Here is a 21,376-nt window from a genome sequence, read left to right as displayed (position 1 = left end):
TCTGCGGGCTGTTATATTCCCTTTTGCTTGGGAAAGGCAAAGCGAAACACCATTTGTAGCTCCTGGTCTCTGTGTTTGTAGACGCATCAGAGAAGATAAAACTGTACCCTGTCTAGTCTTCATCTTGCAGTGAGACTGCTTCTTGTTTTGCAGACCCATTTACTTGGTTCAGTTTGATCACAGCTTCCAGGGAGCAGAGTGGAGGAGATAGGTTGTCAGCCAAGAGCTGTTGGAGGCACAGATGGCGTTGATTCCCTCACCTAGGCACATTTTCTTCCCTTCAAAGTATTTTACATAAATGAAACTATCAGTCTTAATTTTTATATATGGAATTCCTTCTTTTTTGTTGTTGTTACTTAGCACCACTGTACTATTACTGTATTAAAAGTTTCTTGGAAGATTATTCCTTTTAATAAAACTGTTGACGTAAGTCAGCAGCAATGCATGATTCTGCCATATTTGAAAGTTATAAGTTGGAAGGACTTTAGGATGTGGAGAATCTGGTAGGATTTGAGGAGCCACAGAACATATTCTCTGCTTTGAAAGAGCAGTAGACTCAGGACAGTTCTGTCAGTGAAAGTGCAGACTCTTCTGTGTGTTTTGATGAACATATTTCCTTCACATAAGGGTTGCTGAATTTTGCTATGTTGTTTGTTCAGTTCCCTTTCCTTGTTTCTGGATGTATCTCAAAAGAATGTGTTGTTCAATCTACTGCCTTCCTACATAGCTGCTAGGTCATGTTCGGGTGTTAGATTTACTCTGTACATCAGGATTTATAAGGTTTTTGCAAGGATTTCAGCTCCTCTCTTTGTTCTGAGAAGCTATGATTAGATCAACAGTTTGTTTTACATACAGTCTTCAGACTTGAAAAGATTCCTGTTTGATGCCTCTGCATGCTGATATTTTTCTATGTAATCAGTTGTCTGAGCTAAGAGCACAGTAAGAGCTAGGTAACCAATGCTCAGGCAAGAAGAGGTACTTGAATTAAGGGTGTTTTGTTTGTTGGGCTGGGTTTTAAACTGATTTCCTTATAACCTAGGAGAGTATTAAGATTTGAACTTTACCATGCCATGTGACACTTCTTACTTTTAGGCTTACTGAAAAAGAGAAGTAATGTGAGTGACACTGATATACAGACTTCTTTATTATCAATGTAGCTGTTGGAGAGAAGGCACTCATACCATCTTTTTCTTATGCAAGTAGAATCTAAAGATTATTCATAAAGCTGTTTAGCCCTTGGGAAACCAGACAACTTATGCTGCAGCAAAACGTACTAAAGCTAAAAAAGAGAAGCAAGCTTGTACAAATGTGGTACAGAGCATGAGCTGGAGGGTAATCCTAGCATATACTGCAGTTCAAATCACACAAAACACCGTGAAAGCATTTTCCTATTTGCACAGAAAAAATTACATATGTATTCAAGTGGTCTTGGAGAATATAGAGAATCAGAAGATTCTTCATAGGAATAGAAATGCTGCTTGCTAATGACGTGTCCTCCATCAACTTTTGTTTCAGTGTGTCAGCTAATAAAATTCCTTAGTAGGATGATGAGTATGGCAGAAATAGCATGAAGTTCTGTGTGCATTCCAGTTGTTATGGCTTCCTGTGGAAATAATTTGCGTGCAAATAGTCTACCACCCAGAGAAACTCTGCCAAAGTTGGCTGTTTGCAGGACCATCTTGGTTTTGACATTTCTTGTCTGTGGCAGAGCACTGCCTGAATTCAGCTGTATTCCACCTGAAACCAGAGTCTAGAAACAGTTCTGATCTATTTCAGTGTCCAGACTGTGCCTGTCTTCTCTGGCATCATTCTGCAAAGAGGATGGTTTGTGGAAGGTGATGCTGGGGCTTCTTGGTGCCTCAAAAACACATGCTAAGGATTTTCAAGGTTTTGGCAGGGCTTGTGGGCCCACCAGTTCTGTATGGGAATGAATCTTTCAGCTCTGTGGCTCCTTGTGTTCCAAGCAGACTTGTTATGAGTGGAACCAGCTCATGTTTAATGCTTAAACTCGGGTAGCATTAGTGTCTCTCAAAACACTGAGAAGCACTTGCAAAATTACTGGAACCATGAACGGACTTCTTCAGGAAGCCTGAGATCCATCACTGTGCAGTATTAAACATGGGTTTGTGTACAGTTGTCTATAATGTGGCACTGCCTTCTCTGGTGTGAATAAAGCAGGTGTGCTTGCTTCTGGCACCCACCCTCTCATCTAGAGTATCCCTCCCTTTTGTTTGTCAAGGTAAAGTCTGTTGTGGAGACCACAACTGTTGTATAACTCTTTATTGTCAAATATCATGGAAACTTCCCAATACAAATGCTTTCCCATTTGTGGGAGGTGATTTTTTTTTTTAAATTTTGTTAATCATTGTCAGGATAATACTGTTTATTGAAACCTTTATCTTTGTTTGTTTGTTTTAATACACTGAGAAGAAAAACAAGCAAAAAAAGTCCATTACATCAACTCCTTGTGGCAACTAAAGCTTATTTTTATATCTAAAACTATGATAACATGGGTTAATTTTAAATTTGACTGCAATTTTTGGAGAGAGTATTGGTAGATTCAAGTTAGTGCCATGTGCTTCTATTGTAGTCAATTTTGGCAAAGACCAACTGGCTTGTTACTTCTGTTTGGGACTTTTGTCTTGTTCTTCGAAGGCATAAGCGTTCAAAACTTGAAGTAATGAGAGGTTATGTGCTCATTCTTGGTCTCTCTCTGTAGCCTCAAAACCAGCATTTTGTGGCTGTAGGGATTCTTCTTTACATGACTGTTAAATGTTCCTTTTAATTCTTGTATACTTCCCTGGGCTATTTCCAGTCCCCTCTTATTAGTATCTCTCACTTTTTGAGACTAGACTTAGATTTCAATATTTCTTTTTAAAAATCTCACTGCTTTCAGCTATGCTTTTAATAGTGTCCTTTGTTAGAGCTGAACCAATATCTTAACCCTTTTTGGTTCCAGGACTTGGAACAGACAATAACAACACATGAAGTAAGAGATTATATAAATAAATTAGGGCCCTGTTAAATTACTGCAGAGACAATTCACTGCACTTTTTTTTAGCAACTACATTTCTGTTTTTTTGATGCTAGTACTTACTAAGCTGTCTTTGCAAACTGAATTCTCATTTATGACCAAAAGTCAGCTCCATACTGGAAATAAAATGGGCACAGGGATTGAGTTTGTGTCCTGAGCTGCTGCTTGTTGCTACTGCTTAATTACAGCAATCTCCCTGGCATGCTTTTTATCTATAATATCTAGAACTCTCTGGGACCTTTTTCCCTCCTGGCCTGTTTTGGATGATAATCACATGCCAGGAGCCATTTCCAGCAGGCAGTGTAGGTAAGGTTCCATTTCTGTTTCATTCCACCCTGATTGGCCATAGGACTCCATCCCAGCAGGTCTTGTAGCCCCAAATGCCATCCCATCACACAGCAGAACAGAATACATGCCCTCGTTTTCATACCATGAAAATATTGTCCAATTTGAATGTAAAAACTCACACAAAGAATATCCTCAGGGCATAAGGGTGCTATGTAGGACCTGGAGGAGTATACCTAGGAAGATGTCAGAGTCAGAAGGTGAAGTCAGATGTTTAGGAAGAGAGAGCATGAGCTGTGCTTGCAAATGACAACTGTTTCACCATGACGCTATTTATTTTTTGTAGGGACAGTGGTTTCCAGAAGAAGCAGGTGGATGTGTACAGTGAATAAGGTCAGTGCCTTGCACCTTTTCCCCATACTGGTTGTTTAAACTTTGTTCCAAGTAATGTACGTGTTAGTCCACCTGGACAGGCTGTTCTTTGCTTCCTGTCAAACCAAGTGTGCTGCTGAATAACTTGAGTCATGGACAAGCTTGTGTATACAAGCTAAATCCTGTGGTCTTATCTCACACACACACCCCCACAGTTGACTTAAGGAGGACCAGTGTGAAAACAGTGAAGTCAAGAACATAAAGGTATTAGAAAATGAGTTAATAGTGTCTGTGCCTATGGCTCTAGAAAGAATAGCACAGCAGTCCATTCTGTATCTTGTCTGACTCAATTGTTCTGTAACACAACAATCTGAAAAGATTCTTTCTTCCTCCTTTTTTAGCTGTTGACCCTTACATTGAACTCTGGTCTGAAGACAGAGTTACTAATTTTCTTGTGGTCTCTCCTGCAGTGCTTAAGAACATTTCACAAAAATTCCAATTCAGGCGAAATTCCTGCTCTGATATAATCTTGCAGTATCTCCTGGATCTTTGCCAGCAAGTTTCACAGGTACTGACAGCAGAGAGGTTAGGCTCAGAAATCTGAGATTTGGCTCCATTCAGCTCCAAATGGAAGTGCATGTGCTTTATGCTTGCAGGAAGCATCCAGGTTGTTTGCGTTGCCTTGTTTGGGTTCCTGCAATCTGTTCCAGTCCCTTTGCCTCTCCAGTGCTAACCACACTGTCTGTATGCAGTATTATGCTAGTTTCCAACATGCTGACTCCTCTTTGTAGCCCCTTTTCTTTCTTACTTGGATTAGAACCAAAGTTCAGTTTCAGCACTGTTACCTCCCTAGCTCCTGTTTCCACTCCTGTTTTCTCAGTCAGTCAGCTTCATACCTTAGTGGAGCCTGTTGGTGTGTTCATTCTGTGCCTCTCCTTGCTGAAGTCTGTTTCCCAGCAGCACCACCCATCTCTGGCTTCATTTTGGTCTCATCCAGATCCTGCTGCAGTGCCTCCATTCCCATGTTAGCCATGTGCCAGTCCTCTCTGAAAGCAGCAGAGGGGAAACCTGGTGCTTGTTGTTTATGAGTATCTGGCTTGGCTGGAAGGAGTATGCTCAGGTACTGGTGGGAAATTATGTGCATGCCATTATGTGCATGCTGGAGATGGTAACTTAAAAAATCTAAAGTTCTAATGCCTACAAATCATATTCTATCCTCAGGATCTGCGGTGTCCCTCATAGAAAAACCATCTGGTCGTTAAATTTCACATCTCTGACTCAAGACATGATGTAACTAGTGTTTTAGAAAAATAGGTCAGTGGGATATAGGCAAAAAAAAAAGGGTAAAAAGTAATTGAATTTTCTTGTGGCTAAAACTTGTAGGAAAAAAACTTGACTGAGGGTGATGCCTCATAAAAAGTCACTGAATTTATGCCTGGTAAATTTGCTTTTGCTTGAAAAACTTGCTAACATAGAAGGATTGGCAGCACTTAAATCCATTTGTAATGGGTTTTCTTGAGAGTTGTGGTACACAAGGAAGGCATTTGGCTCACAGATTGAAGAGTTTTCTTTTGTAATATGGTAAACAAGATGCTGCAGCATATTAATTTTCTGAGGGAAAAGATATGGGATTTCTAGTGTTTTATCTAAGAATTACAGATACTTGTATTAACTGATCATTTCTTATTTAGGTGTCTGAAGAAGACAAGAATCATGGAAGGTCATAAATAGTAAGCATCTTAATAATTTTTTTTTATTCTTATGGGCTAATAGTGTTGGTTTGTTCAGTTTGTTTATCAGTCTCATAATTCAGGAATCTGTATTAATCCCAGCACTTTTTGTAATATTTTTGTGACCTTATATTAGTAGCTGGTTAACATCAGATGAGTTATGGTGTTTTCTTCACTTGACTAATGAAATGAGATCTCAGTTATTTTCACTGCTGTAGAAGTCAAAGCACATAGTTAGCCAGACAGCTAAGGCGTTTATAATACCTTGTGAGAAGTTTGATGGGTATTTTTAATTATTATTAAAGTAATGCTATTTTTAATAAACTCTCATATTATGTTTTCTCATAATACAGGAGGGTTTTTTTATTCATTAAAGGTAGTAATTTTGGTATTTTAAAGGTGCAGCCTGTATCAGATCAATATAGTATTCACCCACTTGATAGGTTGTCTGTTGTCAGTGTGTGTGATGGCTTGTTTATACAGAGTTCCAAATAAAATGTGGTATGTTTTGTACATGTTTTTTATTTTTTGCTGTAGCATCAAAATACCTTTATTTTAATTTTAATTAATAAATTAAACTCTTGGAACTAATATTTGTGTAGAATTAAGTGGGTAAATATCTTTGCTTTTCAAGTTCAGTGAAGCCATGAGGTACTCTGTATAAGTGCTTTTTAAAATTATATCTCTGCTCACTTCCAGTTTAATTTCTTACCATCTCTTTGGTAATTAAGGTGCTGTCACCTAACTCACTGATTAAAAGTAACTAAAGCAAGTAATGTAAGCCTGTGAAAAAATTTTCCTTTTCAGGTTAAACTGTGTCACTAGTGACTATGTAGGGTAGATGTGGTCCCCTTTTGGGGAGTGTGTAATGGCTTGTTTTTTCAGAATGGCTGTATTGCTTCACAGCAAATGTATAGATATAGATATATCTAATATATATATAGATATATATATATACATATGATACATATAATCAGAGGGTCATAGGATGGCTGAGTGACCTGGGTTGGAAGGGACCTCAGAGATGATCTGGTTCTAACCCCCCTGCCATGGGAAAGGGCACGTCTCCATGCATGACTTGATGTGTATGTTGGGTCTGAAGACCTCTTGGGGTAGCATCTCTGAGCAATTTGTGTGTTGTGAACAGAACTAGGGGTCAATATCTCACTAATGAACTCCAGTTTAACACTCCAGGTGTACGATGTCTTCTCAAAATAAACTCAACCTATTTAAGTTTTGTGAAGCATCCAATTATAGCAGTGTTTAGCAATCACTTTTTAGTTCTAAAAAGCTGAAAGACTACTCCAGCTTTTTATATATGCATATAGGGGAAAATGTATGTACTTTTGCACAAATTAATAATGGAGTAACACTTCCTGAAAGACACTGAAATTTCGTGGTAAAGCTATATTTTCTATTAAGCTGTCTGGGTATGGCTTAAATATTGTGGAATATGGAATTTATATATTGCACTTTTTATTAGATCTGCTGCAGGAATGCAGAATTATTTGTCAGTGAGAAATAATCCTTGAAAGAAAAAGTTACCTGTTATACACCCACAGTTGTCATGTAGTCCATTGTATAAAGAGAGATGTGAGATATCAGTCTTTCACATAGCATGCTCAAAAGAGATGAGTGTTTTTCTGATTCTTTTTTTATTCAGTTACAAAAAAGGAGGGCAAGAAGTAGTCTAATCCCATTCATAAAATGAGCTGTGTCAAATCCCAACAGTGCTGAAATGGCATGAAAATTGCTACCTGCTTGAGCAACTCTGCTAGTTCACTTGAAACTCTTCTATTAATTATACAAAATAAAAAGTTAATTCCATGGGCTAGAAATCCTTTCCTAATGCATTGGGGGAAATTCTTTGAGGCTGCTTATTAGGCAGTACTGCATGGTTAAGATATTCAAGTTGAAACCAGTGTATTTTTCTTCAGAGTAGGATGGGAAATACAGTAATTTAATTGCTTTGTTATTAATGCATAATCAGGAACTGCATGTTAGAATATGTGTGTTGGCATGCAAATGCAATATTCTTAATGGAAATGTATTAATTGAGTGTGTTAGACTTATCTTTAAAGTATCCAATTGAAGTTTTAAATTTTGTTTGTTAATATTCTAGCAACTATCCAAGAGAATTTTATGATCAATATGCTCAAAGCCAAGAAAAATCTGTGGTCAATAAAATGCAACAGAAATACTGGAAAACAAAGCAAACCCTTATAAAAGTTACAGGAAAAAAGGAAGATGAGCATGTTGTTGCTTCAGATGCAGATCTGGATGCAAAACTAGAGGTTTGTAATGTTTACATAATGTCTGTTCTCTACTTGTTAATTTTTAAAGTGTTTTCATTTCCACCAAGCCTTTAACATGTGTACATGTAGGATGTAATTACATACATACATTTTTATAATTTTCATGTATTAGCTCTTCCAGATTCTGACAAAAGTATCTGTGTAAATTCAGGGAATATAGGGGAATTTAGGAACATGAAACCCTATGTCCCTTTAACTTTATTTGGAACTGAACATATCTCAGATTTATTTTCATATTTTAGGGACAGATTTTCTCCTTTTGTTAGCAGAGGAGTCAGGAGATTATCCTTTGCCTATGTCACTTTAAGGTGATTTGGTTTGGTTTTTTCCTAAAAGTATTTTATTGAGCATACAAATGACATTTTTTTATACAAGTATGAAATACCACATATACCAGAAAAACATTCAATGTGCTCAGGAGCAAGGTGCACAGTGCATTCTACTCTGAAGGTTTCGAGCAGATTAGTGGGTTCTGACATGTCAAAAGAAGCCTCTGAAAGTCTTAAAAATAAAACCAAGAGAAGGAATCCTGCTGTGTGACAAATACAGTCCTACTGTCAGTATCCTCAACTCCACTGAGAGGGAAAAAAATAGGTTAAAGTTCTACAAAATTAAGACCTAGAATATTTTTGAGACAAATCAAAAAATTGAGAGTGTACTGTGGAAGTGTAATAAGCCAGTTAATGTCCATATAAGTTCTGTTTGTGTTGTTTTCTTGCATGATGGTAAATGTTTTGCTTTACTGGCTTTCTTGTAGTTTCTTAAAAAAATATTGACTTAGGATTCTCAGTTTATTTAGGTTTTAGCTGAAATACAGGAGGCTGTAGTACAACAAACACAAGAAGAGCAGTAACTTATCACCCGGTGGTTCTACTTACAGAGTCTTCACAATGGGTTGTAAATCAGGAGTATTGATGTAAAACAAGCTGGAAGTATGGAACACTATTTTATAAATACATACCTGAGTTTTTACCATGTCTACTGTGTTGCAGATTTATCAGGAAGGATGCTCTGTTAGCTCAGGTGGGGTTGGAAATAGGGAAACTTAGGTTCACACAAGTGGCATAAGCATGTTTTGAACAAATTGTCACTTGCAAGTCATACTCCCAGCTGAAAAGACAAGACCTGTGTAAATTTGTAGTCAAGCAACCTTGACAGAAAGCACTAACTGTGCCAGTGGTCTATTTTACTTCTAGCTGTGTAATGCCTCATATGGTAGAGTTTAGATTTAAGTTGCAGGCTGGAGGTTTTAGATGGACAGACAGAGTAGATAATTTTTCTATTTCCTAGAAATAATCTCAAATATAGTCATGACTGACTTTTTTTTTTTACCTCTACTTCCTTTGAAAGCTGCTGCTTTAGAAATTTGTTTCCAATATGCCAATAAAACTTTCAGTTTAAATCAACAACCTTCTGTGTTGGCCATACCTATGCAAGTTTGTTCCACTAGACTTGACAGTGTCTATGAAAAATTTAGTATGCATATTCCTACATGTGAGAATGACTGATTGATAAATATTTTGATAACTCTGTTCTACCTTGAGGTTTTTAGAAGCAAATTTGTACATCTTCATATCTATACAAAGATATCACCTAAAAAAACCCACACCCAACACAAGTCCTTTGGTTAACTACCAACTGTTGCGGACCTGTTTCCAAAGTTATTTTTTCTTTATTTTCCTTCTGTAAGGTTATGATTGGTCAGTCTTTAGTTTCAGTAAAAAACTTAATTGAAAAAAGAGCACAATTGATAAGGGAAATACCAGAAATATTGCTCATTGTTCAAGAAGAAAAGAATGCTCCCTAATAATTTCTATGAAAAATTAAGGTCCTTCTTGTATTTTATTCCTCAGTGTTTCTTGCATACGTTTGACAATTTTTTGTGTATTTTGTTTCAATATCAGCTGTTCCATTCTATTCAGAGAACGTGTATGGAGTTGCTGAAAGCAATTGAACTGTATCAAAAAAGGATTTGTTGTAAGTATGATCAAACACAGTAGTTAAAATGATAAGAAGGTCTGCATTATGGAATCATTGAACAAGTGAAAAGGTAAAAATGAAAGCGGGGAACTACTGGTTTCATCCTGTTCAAAAGTAGTGTTCCTTGCAGACACCTGAATGCAAATTTGGTTATTTGTTTGAAGATTTCCCAGTTCTGATGTTTTATATATTGATATAATGCCGTGATAGCAATAATGGCTGGAGAAAACTTTCTTTAGTTTTTTTTCCCCATTACTTAGTTGACAGATTCAAAAGTGTCATGTCTAGAAATCATAACCCCTTTCTAAACAGTTTTAATGTTTTGTTTTGCTTTTTTTTAAGTGAGTATTGCTGATGAAGAGTTTTTGTCTTATTACTAGTTTTATAATCAAGTAATCTATGCTATTATGATGAATTTGATAATGCTGACTTGATTGTAAAAACCATACGGTAATTAGTGACAGTCATTAGTGAGAAATGGAGGACCTGATTTGGAAAGTTTCAAACAGCAAATTGTATTAAATGTCCTCTAAAGGTTCTCTGCAGTCCATATTATTTGATTTTTGGCCTGAAGGAGAGAGTCCAGCTATGAAATCTTTAAATCTTCAATTGCATTTTCTCTAGGCTTTCATTTTTCTTTATCCAAAGAAAGTCAGAGAGAATGTTTCAGAATCAGAATAGTAGTGTATCAAGTTAAAGAATTGGCAGATGAAATCTGATGGAAAGATTTGCATCCGATGCAGATGTGCATCTTCTACCAAAGAGTGCAAAGTCTGCATTGGAGTTGGCTGTTGGCATTTTGGAAAATGGCAAGAGGAGTTCAGGAGATCTTTTATTGTTTTAGGCCATTCTCCCTCTTGATAGTGATTGACATTGGTAGCATAGGAGATAGCCACTTTAAAAGACAAAGTGATGAGGGCATCATGAGATGTTTTTGTAAGGTTCTCTGAGGTCCATGGTCTCAGTTTAGAAGCAGTCAACAATTCAGTGTAAAATCATCTTCGTGCTTAAAAAATTATCAGTTTCTTTGAGGTAGATGTGTTTCAGGCAGTTGAAATACAGTGTTTGAGTTATAAAATGTTCAAGTTGTCAAGTAATCTTGCCAAGTAATTTGAAAGTAAATGTTCTTTAAAATTAAGTACTAGACTTGTCATGTGAAATTTTATGTAGTCAAGCATGAAAAACGATGAGCAAGAGAAAAGCAAGTGAATGAGTTTTGGTTAGTACAACTTGGAATTAGCTTCAATAAAATATGCTATCAGCTGAGGCAGTCCAAGTGGTAAAAAAGAACTAAAAACCAACCTAACAAACCAGACAGAACCCAACACTGAAAGTTAATTGCAATCAATATGTAATATAACCAACTCAACTTTTTTTTTTTTTAAGAAAGAAATAGCGCATTTTTCCTGTTGTCTTTTTGTGCTCATGGAATTTTGTGATTTTTGTTAAGTATATCAGCAAATGTCTCAAATAAAACAGGTCTTCTGTTTACTAGATGCAGGAATTCTGTGAAATTATTTATTATTGCTTTGCTGCTTATGCCTGAAGTGACTTAAGCTGTTTGATGGTAGGCCGGTTTTAAAGCTGTTAGGTACCAATTAAATAACATATTTGACAACTCATTTATTTTTTGTTAGTTCTGTCTCAGGAAGAAAATGAATTGGGGAAATTTCTTCGATCACAGGGTTCTCAGGATAAAACAAGAGCAGGAAAAATGATGCAAGCTACAGGAAAGGCCCTCTGCTTTTCTTCTCAGCAAAGGTATATGGGTCAACATTTCTGTCTGATTTGCATAGTACTTGTGGTAATGGTAGTTGATTCACCAATGTCATCATTCATTTGGCCGTTTGAAATGTGTGAGGAACCAATTGATAGGAAAATTATTGACAGAATCTGCTGTAATATTGGCAATATTTGTGAATTCTTGAATTTTGCCTGATCATGCTTTTTGTCCATAGACCTGCTGTGTCTGTCTTCAGATCCCCTGCCTGTGCCTGTTCAGCTCAGTGTCTCTAAGGCTGTACTGGAGCTTCTCCAGCAGTAGGGTTGTAAATGAAATGATGTCAGATCCCTCTCCTGGTTGGTAGCAGTTCTCACTCTGCAGAGAAGTGCTGCAGCAAGCTCACTGTGGAGGTGTCTGGTTCCTGCAAGGGCGGGAATGAGTAAGGGAATACTTTTTTCTGGGCCATCGGGTCTCATACCTCAACTAGTTGGAAGAGAAAGGAGGAGTCTGAATGCCATCTTCTGCTTGATCTTCAGTGTTAAGTTCCCCTGAGACAAGATCCCAGATCCCTACAGAGCTCATGTAGGTTGTGCAGGGGCAAGTAAAAGGCAAGGAATCCAGATGGGCACACAGGCACACTAACACCTGCTGTTAACCAGAGTCCTTCACCTGTCCTTGACCTGGTGTTTGCTCTAGGAGTTTAAAAATAGCATTACCTGATGTCATTGTAAGTATTGTGATGCTCTTTTTCACAGCATTAGGACTATGAAAGGATGAAAATTACCATCACTCACAAAGGAAGATTCTATTCCATTATGTTTTACAGGATTTTGGTGGGCTTTTAACTACTATGATACTTTTTGGCTTTATCTTAACAGTGCAGTTGTTTGGCTCAAAATGAAGCACAGCATAGAGAGCACTGAGAATTTCATATGTTTATTATCTTGGGCTACAGTTTGGTCATTAGCACCTCCAGTAGCAGTCATGAGTGGGATCATTAAGGCACTTGTAAAGCACCTTTGAGCAAAAGTGCTGATGGCTTGCTCCTTTATGAAGCATAACTGTTAATAGACAAAATTTCAATGCCTATCTACATAAACTAAACTTTCTTTTGGATATCTGGAAAAGAATTTGTGGAATGAGAAAAAACATCATGGAAAAAAAAAAGTCACATTGAATTCACATATTAATATAGCTGTGACCCAGTACTTTTTTAAGGCATCTTTTTCAGATAAATTCACATTTAAAACAAAACCATTTGTCTTTCTTCTTTTGAGCTGTCCTCAAACTCTTGTTGAAGTTGGGACTGCTTTTATTGATGTTTCATGCTTGTAGCTAGCTCATTAACTGGGTATCAAGACAACATATCTTGGGGTACTGGAACCAAAATCAGAAATTCTCTTATGCCAAGGGACTTCCTGCACATTAAACTATCTCTGTGCTGGTGTGGGGCTGATTGAACCCATTCCAGTGGGGTGCTGCTGGAAACCAAGAGGGAAGCAGAAGCAGCAGGAGGAAGCAAAGCAAAAGGAATAATCCTGTCGGGTGTTGAGATCCCATTAGGAGCTGAAGTGATGGCATAGGGGGGACAACAGTGTCCCCTACTGCCTTTCCAAAGTGTGGTTGTGAGAAGAAACATTTAGGTAAATGTCTGAATCTTCCAAAAGACAAGATAATGTCCTTCAAAGAAATTGTTCCGGTTACTAAAAAAAAAAAAAAAAAAACAAAAAAACAAAGAAAACCTCAGATAATTATCTACCTGACAGATTACTTATTTATTTACATTTATATTTGAAGACTTAAAAGACTAATGGAAGTACTTTTTGTGATGTTTAGCATTACACTCCTGATACATCTGTAATACTTTTCCAGTAATAAATTACCTTGGGTATATTTTTATAGTTGCTAAGTGAAACTTACGAAGAGGAATGGTAATAACATACAAGTGGTCAAACTAAAATACATAGGCACAGTAGAAGAGGTTTCTTTTCCACTCACATGTGTAATTGAAAAGTTGCTATTTGAACAGAAGAGTTGCAAACAGTATTCATTCAGAATTACTGTGTTTCATGTGTACCTCCAACCACGTGGTGGAATCATCTGAACGTACACTGGCACTAAAGTGAACTGTGTTGGCTGTGTATGTTTTTTTGGAGTGCTAGTAAACTGTCAGGAGTTGTATTAATCCTTTGTGGAACAACATGTTTAAGGTGTTCCTCTCTTTCCTCTCTTTGCCCCATGCCTTCCCAGGTTAGCACTCCGTGTCCCTCTCAGTAGATTGTACCAAGAAGTGGAGACTTTCAGATACAGGGCCATCTCAGACACCTGGCTGACGGTGAACAGGATGGAGCAGTATCGGACTGAATACAGAGGAGCTCTGCTGTGGATGAAAGATGTGTCTCAGGAGCTGGATCCAGATCTTTATAAGCAGATGGAAAAGTTCAGGAAGGTATGAAGTTTCCTAGAAGGGATTGCCTAATGAATGATAATGAAGCATGATTTGATTCTTCCAAGGAGAGCCTAATTAAGAAGCAATAAGGATGCCATTTATCCTAACCTCTTCTTTGTGAGCTGTAAGGAAAGGCATTTTTTTAGTAGCATATTCAACTTCAGCATACATCTTTATAATTTAAATAATATATCTTTTTGAAGAAGGTTATCTAATTTTGAATCCTTAGTGGTGATGCCTGAATGACTAATAGAGGAAGACATGTCTGCTGTCAGAGGGGGAAGGGAATATTAAGTTTTGCAACTAAAAAACAATAACAGAAGTACTCTACTTAATTGGTCTGCTGCTAAATTTTGAGGGCAGTTAAAGACCAACATTTTCAAAATTCGCTATTGTTGGATTTTGGGGAGGAGTTGCAAATCTGGAATTTATTTTTAGGTTCCTGATGCAGTTCAGTATGATCTGTTGGCAACTGCTAAACGCTAAAACTGCTAAGGAGGCATTCTCCATAAATAGCCTTCATTCAGTGTCACTCAAGTTTGCTAAACTCCTCCCCTCCCAAAAGACTTGCAAAATCACAAGTCCTAGGTGGTAGGCTGCAATGTTGCTACCAGGTGAGAGTATAGAATTTATTTAGGCTGATCCTGTCCCAGTTCAGGAATGCACATGAGACATTTTCTAGTGAGGCCCTAGAGCCAGGTTTGTCAAAAGTCTGTAATGTTCACAGTTGGCTGTTTATAGATGCTGCCTATCAGGAAGACTTAGGATCTTAGGTATAACCAAGTGGCTCATGCTTTGAGTAAAGGCACTAAAAAAATTTACAGAAATTGAGTGATAATTGAAAGCAGAGGTCTAATAACAGAAACTGTATTAAAGTGTACATGTATATATGTATGTGGCTTAGAGATAGGTAATGCATAAAAGAGAAAATCCTGTTAATTGATGGCTTAAGCAGTCTGTAACTGAAAGTGCTTGAAGATAAAAGGTATATAATTGTGGATTTTAAAAGCTTGACCAAACCATCTTTACAGGAAAGGGCTGGCATGCATCTAACTATGCTATTTTTTGTAAACCAAAGTGGTGACAATAGCAATTAAGAAAGGGATGGAACAAATAGTGTCCCAGTTAGTCATCTAATCTTTATTTAATGCTTCAGTACAGGGTATTCCTGTAGGTCTTGTGGCACCAGACATATATTTTATTATGCCCTATGGGAAATGTTTGTAGTGGCAAGTTCTTGCAGGTAAAATAATTGGTATGGTCTTGGCCTCAGCTGATTGCTTATGTACATTGTTTGATTTATTAGGAAAACACTTAAAAATGGAATGTTAGAATGAATAAAGCAGTACTGGTAATAGAAAACTGATTTATAGCTTTCTTGCTAAACAAGTGCCGTGGAAAGCATAAATTATATTAATGGCAAAGTAATTAAAATAACATATGGTTTGTGCAGTGCGCTCTTGTAGATAAAAACTTAGATGTGAAATTTCAGACATCTTGAGTTGCTGTGCTTCAAGGTCAGCAAAAAAAAATTTTTTTTTAAGTTCTTACAAAATTTAGTAGCAAAAATGTGGAAATACTAAGTATTTTTAAATATTTCTAGATCTGAAATACATTACATTCTGAGATAAAAAAATAAAAGTAGATTCTAAAATTCTGTAGCATGACCTCAAATAGTTAAAAAAAAACAAACTTGAAAGTCTTCTGAACATATCTCTTGTCCAACTGGCTGTGGACTGAAAACCTTTCAGTTCACATTGTAATGCAGGGAACAAAAAGCTCTACATTTTGTAGCCAACAAAGGAAAGAAATGCCCCTGGTATCCACTTTCCCACATTTCCCATCTGTGCAACAGGCATATCAAGCTAGTCTTTGAAGATTTAATACTTGCAGAAAGTAAACTTTTTGGTTTTTAATCACGGGGAAAAAAATACTGAAATAAAATCCACAGGCATAATGTTCCTAGGTAGCGTTGCTGAGCAAGATCTAAGTTTCTTTTTAGTGCTTTACAAAAACTAATGGTGGATTCTGTAGTTCTAAATAATTAGAGGAGTTTTTATTGTCTTTTTTTTCTATTTTTGCTTGCAGATCTTAATTGTGCCATAGTGTGGCAGTGTAATGCTGAGGTTTTAGGGCTTATTTTGGATCTGTAACAATTTAAGAAGTCATGCTAGTTTTGTGTTGAGCAAGATGTTATAATTACTCATGTAAGGTTTTAGGTTCTTAAATATACCATTGCCAGAGAGAAGCATTTTGAACTGGAGCTGCATATTGAACGATACACCACCAAGTAGTTAGGGAAGCTAATCCTCTCAGAACACTTGAAAGAAAGTTTTCTTCAGACTTCTGATTGTAAAAATCCAAACTATTACTTAAGTAAACGTTTTTTTGGGTTTTTTTTATTTCTAGTAAACAGTGCTGGTTTAATGATCTTTAATGCACCTAGTACATCAGCAGTATTTATATCATTCAGTTAAAGGACTGTTTTTCAAGTATGTAGCCTTTTATAATGTAATCCTTAATGTATCATTATGTATACAGATATGGTACTTGTTTTTGGAGACCAAAGCTAAATCAATCCAGATGGGGTTTTCGTACCTTCCCTCAGAGTAGCTCAGGCTAAAAGATCAATAGTTGAGTCAGTATTTTCAGAGCTGATAAAATCTGAGTTAAAACACTGACATTTTTGTAGCTCTCTTTCAAAACAATGAGGTACTTGAAAGAATTTTCTAATGCTGTTCTTAAGGCGTCAGCCTAAGTATGCAAGACCCAGCAACACTACCCCTTTCAGAGTGTCTCAGAGCACTGCAGAGCAGCCTTTTTACATTGTTGTTTGAAGATAGCTGTGTAATTGTAGCTACTTGAGTCAAACTAAGGAAATAGGTATTTACTTTTTCCTGCAGAGTTCTATAAATGCTATGTAACTTCTTTTTTTTTTTCCTATTAGCAGTTTTTATGAACAGTGCAGTGCTGTTCTGGTTACAGAGGTCTTCCATCCCAAGTTCAGAGTTTGAAGTGTTCCCTGAGAACATCTAAACAGTGCTGTGATATATAGAAGAATGTTAATGAGCTAATATCCTTTTACCAAATTCTTCACATTGATCAGATTTTTAATGTTCTTAAATCTGGTCTCTTTTATCTGCCTGGAGAGACTGTACACTATAACATGAACTGTGCTGTGACGTTGAAAAATATAGACCAAATGGCCCAAGTGTGTCCTTCTTCCAGCTCTGAAAAAGTTAAGCTTTTCCATGCATTTTCTGAGCAGGAATGCAGCAGTGTGTAGGGATAAACTGAGACCAGGACACAGCCTTCCATATGCAGCCTATATGACACAGGACAGTGTGCTGTTCAATTCTACTTGGCTGTGCTATCCCATGAACAGTTCTATACTGTAGACTTTCTCATCAAACCTGTACATTTCAGTGCCATCCCTAACAAATAAAAAGTGAGAGCTGAAAAAAATTGTCATGCTGACCTTCAAGCTAGCTATGAGAAAATTACATCTGTGGCATGATAGCTTGTTTATCATGCTACATTGATAAAGCAGATTAATCCCTTCTATATTTGTTTTTTGCTTCCTTTGTTCTCATACTCCTCTGCTTCCCCTTCATTTTGAAGTTTGAACCAAAGCTGAAGTATGTTTGTTATTACCCAGTGGCAATGCTGGGCTCCCTGAGACAGGCTGCACTGCACCTTACCACCCAGCTCTCGGTTTGCGGGTAGATGTTGAGAACTTGCAAGCTAGAAGCTGGATTGTTTGGATACATTTTATCTGCAGTTCCTTATAGTCTTTTTATACTTGAAACAAAATTAATGCCCATAAATGTAATTTTAAAGACAAATCTGTCGAGAGAAAAGTAAAGCGGGAAGAAGGAAGGTTCAACAAAAAGAGCTCAAAATGACATAACGATAACTTAAACTGCTGTTGTTATAAATGTACCAATATAGGGAGTGGCTGACCTGAATATATTTTATTTCTTGAAAGTTAAAGCTCCAGTGTATAGATGGGAAATAATGAAGATATAAATAATTCTATTGATTAAAAGGTCATAAGGGAATCACTGACTGTATGTATTCATTGTAAAGGTCTCATCAAGTATGGCTCAGATACATCTGCTGCAGCCTGTCAGGAAGGCTCAGGACCTACAGCTCTCTTCCCCTGCTGTCCCCTTGCCTGGTCTCACTGCTGGGCACGAGGACATCGAGGACATTCTGGCTTGTGTGATGATAAAGGTGCTGTACCACGTTACAGCATCATCTGTTGCTCCCCTATCCATTAACATTAGCTGCTAACAGCCCAGCAAACCTAAGGCACTTTGGAAATGTACTGGAGTATTGTTTTAATTTTTTTTTTGTAATTCTCTGTTACTTTGAAAACTCTTGGAGAGTTCAGAAAATGCAAAAAGCCTGCTGAAGGAGAAAAACCAAATATGAAGCTGATCTTTGACGTAAGGACAGACTTGGCAGTTGCCATACTTGGGAACTAAATTTCAGTTTCGGGTAAAAATAAAGTGAAAAGGAAATCTGTAGGCATTTAGAAGCTAGAAAACTGAAGAGCAAGTAAGAACAGAGGTTTATAAATAACATTACATGATGATGTTTTTTTATATTTTTGCATTTTTAGTCAAATTGTTGTTTTAATGGAAAACAAATTGCAAGTCTGTATTCTTGCAGTTCCTTATGAGTGATTCCTGGAAAAGTGAATTTAACTTTACTAGAAAAATAAGAGCTCTCAGGAGAATATTGTTGAGAATATTGACCAAAGAACACTAAACAAAGTTTCAGAGGATCATAGAATTTAAAGATGGAAAACAACTTAAAGATCAACTAAACTCTCTTCCTGCCAGAGCAAAATCTGTACATCTGTAATATGTTTTCCAAGTATTTTTCTATATCTAATAAAAGAATTGATTTGAGGGTGACTCTCTTAGAAGTTTTGTGGTGCTGTTTGTTGGTCATGTTCTAGTTGAATTATTAAAAGCCAACCAAGAGAAAATATGCTAATGCTATTTGCATCTGCAGCTGATATTAAGCTGGAAAATCTTTCCATTTTCCAACAGCAAAGTACACCAGGATCTTAAAGAAAAATATCTTTGGCCATGGCAGTCACAATGATGTAAATAAAAGACTCTAAGTTGTCATAGTTACAAGTAGCAGTATAATTGATGGATATTTAGAGCCAGCTGGGTAGTCACTATTGACCAAGCTTGGGTTTTTAAAATTAACAAAAACAATTCTTAAAAAAACCCGTAGCTATCTCTGTTTGATTTCAGGTGTTACTTTCCCATTAAATTCCAACTCCGTCTGAAAAACTTGAAGCACTTTTATCTTGGGGCAGCAATAATATAGGCACCTACATGTGAGAGAGCACAGTGTTGGTGTTTGTGCTCTGGAGGTGTCAGAGGTCTGAGTTGCTTCAGTAGACTGTATGCTGGATATGAGATGTGTGGCACTGCAATGTGAAAAAAGAATGGTGACTTTCTTAATACCTGCTAGGAATCTGGGATAGTAAAGCCTCTCACAGTAATAGATATGATTTTTATCAGACTTGGTTCAAAATCTTCCTTTAAAAAAACCCCACCTATTCTCTTCAGTGATTTGGATTGCTGCTGCTGCTTACTAGAAGAATAGGTGAACTTCCGGGAGATGCAATAATACTCTCTGCAAGGCAGAGAGTATGTGTCTCCTCTCAAATTAGTAAGATGGTGTCAAACTGCACTCTGAGATCTACATCTTAGTGTAGCAATGTGAGAGCAGAGATAAAGATAACAGCCCACTCTTACGATCCGATGATAAGCAACACCCACACACATCTCTTCTTGTGGCATGCCTGTGCCATCAGGAATAGGTTTGGCTTCTTTCTGGTGGGGAATAGCAGTCAGTGTAGGGGTTTTGAAGTCAGGTTTTTAAATATGAAAGTGTATGGTGTTGGAAAAGCTAAATTTAGTGCTTTACCGAGAAAATAGGGTAGGGAAAGACAAATCATGTAAAAAGTGCTCTTCACTCAAAATTCTAGTTGTTGCTTTGTGATTATTGCATCTCCCTGTAAAAGTAGACGGAGTTCCAGTGCTGAGTATATTATCTTAGAGGATTTTCTGCTGTAATGTTCTTTCCAACTTCTCCAATATCATATTTAGTAACATTAATCAGAGAAACCGAAACATTACGAGATATCTCACATACAAAATGCCCAAGCATTTTTAGGCAGTTAGGAAAGATATACCTCTTTTGAAAACGTAACCTTTAGGAGAAATGTTCTTCACCATAAAAGCATTTTATAGTCTTACAACTTTAAATTACCATTTCAAGTACCATTTGTAAGACTCAGAGTACATAATGATACAAAATCAATAATTTTCTGAAGCCATTTCATGTATATTAAATATCACTGATGATTGTTACTGAGTTAAAAGCAAAGTAACAATGTGTGATGGAGATGCCCTTTTAAAAGCATAATAACAGTATGCCACTTAAAAATAGAAACAGACTTCTTGGAACAGATTACATCATCTTTAGAGGTATTACTTGTAGAATATGGTTGCTTCCAGAGATTAATGCTTACCCTTGAGAAATGGTTCATCATCTGTTCAGTTATTTTTACAAAAGAAGAATTTGAGGTGAGACTCTGAAAAATGGCATTAAAGTAAAATAAAATTAGTCTGCTATTAGTCCTCTAGATTGCAGATATGATATAGTTTTTTAACTTTGTTTCGTGTGACCTTGCTGAAATCAAACAATGCAGATTTGGGTTATTTGTACATTTTCAGTACCTGTATTTATGTTGAGAAAAGGTAGGCAGGCACATCCTAAAAATTTCTGTTCACCTAAATAACAGAATAAAAGATGTTTCAACAGAGTACAATAAATCTTCTAAAAAAATCAGTGATGTAAATCAATAGCCTTAACTTTTATGTAATAATTGGTTTTGGTCCCAGTATTAAAAAGACTCTCTCAAACATGATGTGATTAAAATTAAACTCCAGGAATTTTCTCATGCCTAATAATTATAGGAATGTGTAAATATTAAATTCATTATTGGATTTTAAAAAAAATGCAGGAATGGAAAAAAAATACCTGAAATATTATTCTGAAAATGGGAAAGAAAAGATGATTGCCCAGACAATTTCTGTTGCTCACATGAAACTGCAAGCTGGTCTATGTGGGCAAAGCTTGTTACCCATGTGGATCATTTTGTGAATTCAGAACCTAAATGAAGTGTAAAAAATATGACCAGAGTAGGCTGTGAAAAGAGAAATGAGATTTGGAAAATTCCCTCAGCCTTAATAATCTGAAAAGGCTAGGAGGATAGCTGAAGAAATATTTTTTAAATATAAATGAAATACAGATGTGACTGAACTGAGAGAATTCTGCAGGAGTGAAGAATAAACAGGAAGGGGAATACAGCTGTTGGGGAAAACATTGTTTACACAAGAGAACCAAGCTTTTCTATAGTCGCCACTGCCCAGGAATTCTTCTTATACTTTC

General features: G+C 36.7%; 1 protein-coding gene across 7 annotated transcripts in view; it reads left to right on the top strand.

The window, feature by feature from the left end:
- ICA1 (islet cell autoantigen 1) overlaps positions 1 to 21,376 on the top strand; it is a 66,114-nt gene that overhangs the window by 6,240 nt on the left and 38,498 nt on the right. For 5 of the 7 annotated variants that reach the window (XM_064704387.1, XM_064704386.1, XM_064704382.1 and 2 more), the window contains exons 2-8: positions 3,666 to 3,712; positions 4,162 to 4,259; positions 5,383 to 5,421; positions 7,544 to 7,715; positions 9,641 to 9,713; positions 11,354 to 11,477; positions 13,690 to 13,888. In XM_064704387.1, coding sequence (XP_064560457.1) covers positions 5,405 to 5,421; positions 7,544 to 7,715; positions 9,641 to 9,713; positions 11,354 to 11,477; positions 13,690 to 13,888 — 585 coding nt within the window. In that variant the 5' untranslated portion in view covers positions 3,666 to 3,712; positions 4,162 to 4,259; positions 5,383 to 5,404. The remainder of the gene's footprint in view (positions 1 to 3,665; positions 3,713 to 4,161; positions 4,260 to 5,382; positions 5,422 to 7,543; positions 7,716 to 9,640; positions 9,714 to 11,353; positions 11,478 to 13,689; positions 13,889 to 21,376) is intronic. The other 2 variants (XM_064704384.1, XM_064704385.1) reach the window with 1 other exon arrangement.

Source organism: Zonotrichia leucophrys, chromosome 2 (genome assembly GCF_028769735.1).
Source record: "Zonotrichia leucophrys gambelii isolate GWCS_2022_RI chromosome 2, RI_Zleu_2.0, whole genome shotgun sequence".
Taxonomy (NCBI): domain Eukaryota; kingdom Metazoa; phylum Chordata; class Aves; order Passeriformes; family Passerellidae; genus Zonotrichia; species Zonotrichia leucophrys.
The sequence above is the reverse complement of the archived record's forward strand: the minus strand, read 5'-3'. Positions and strand labels throughout refer to the sequence as shown.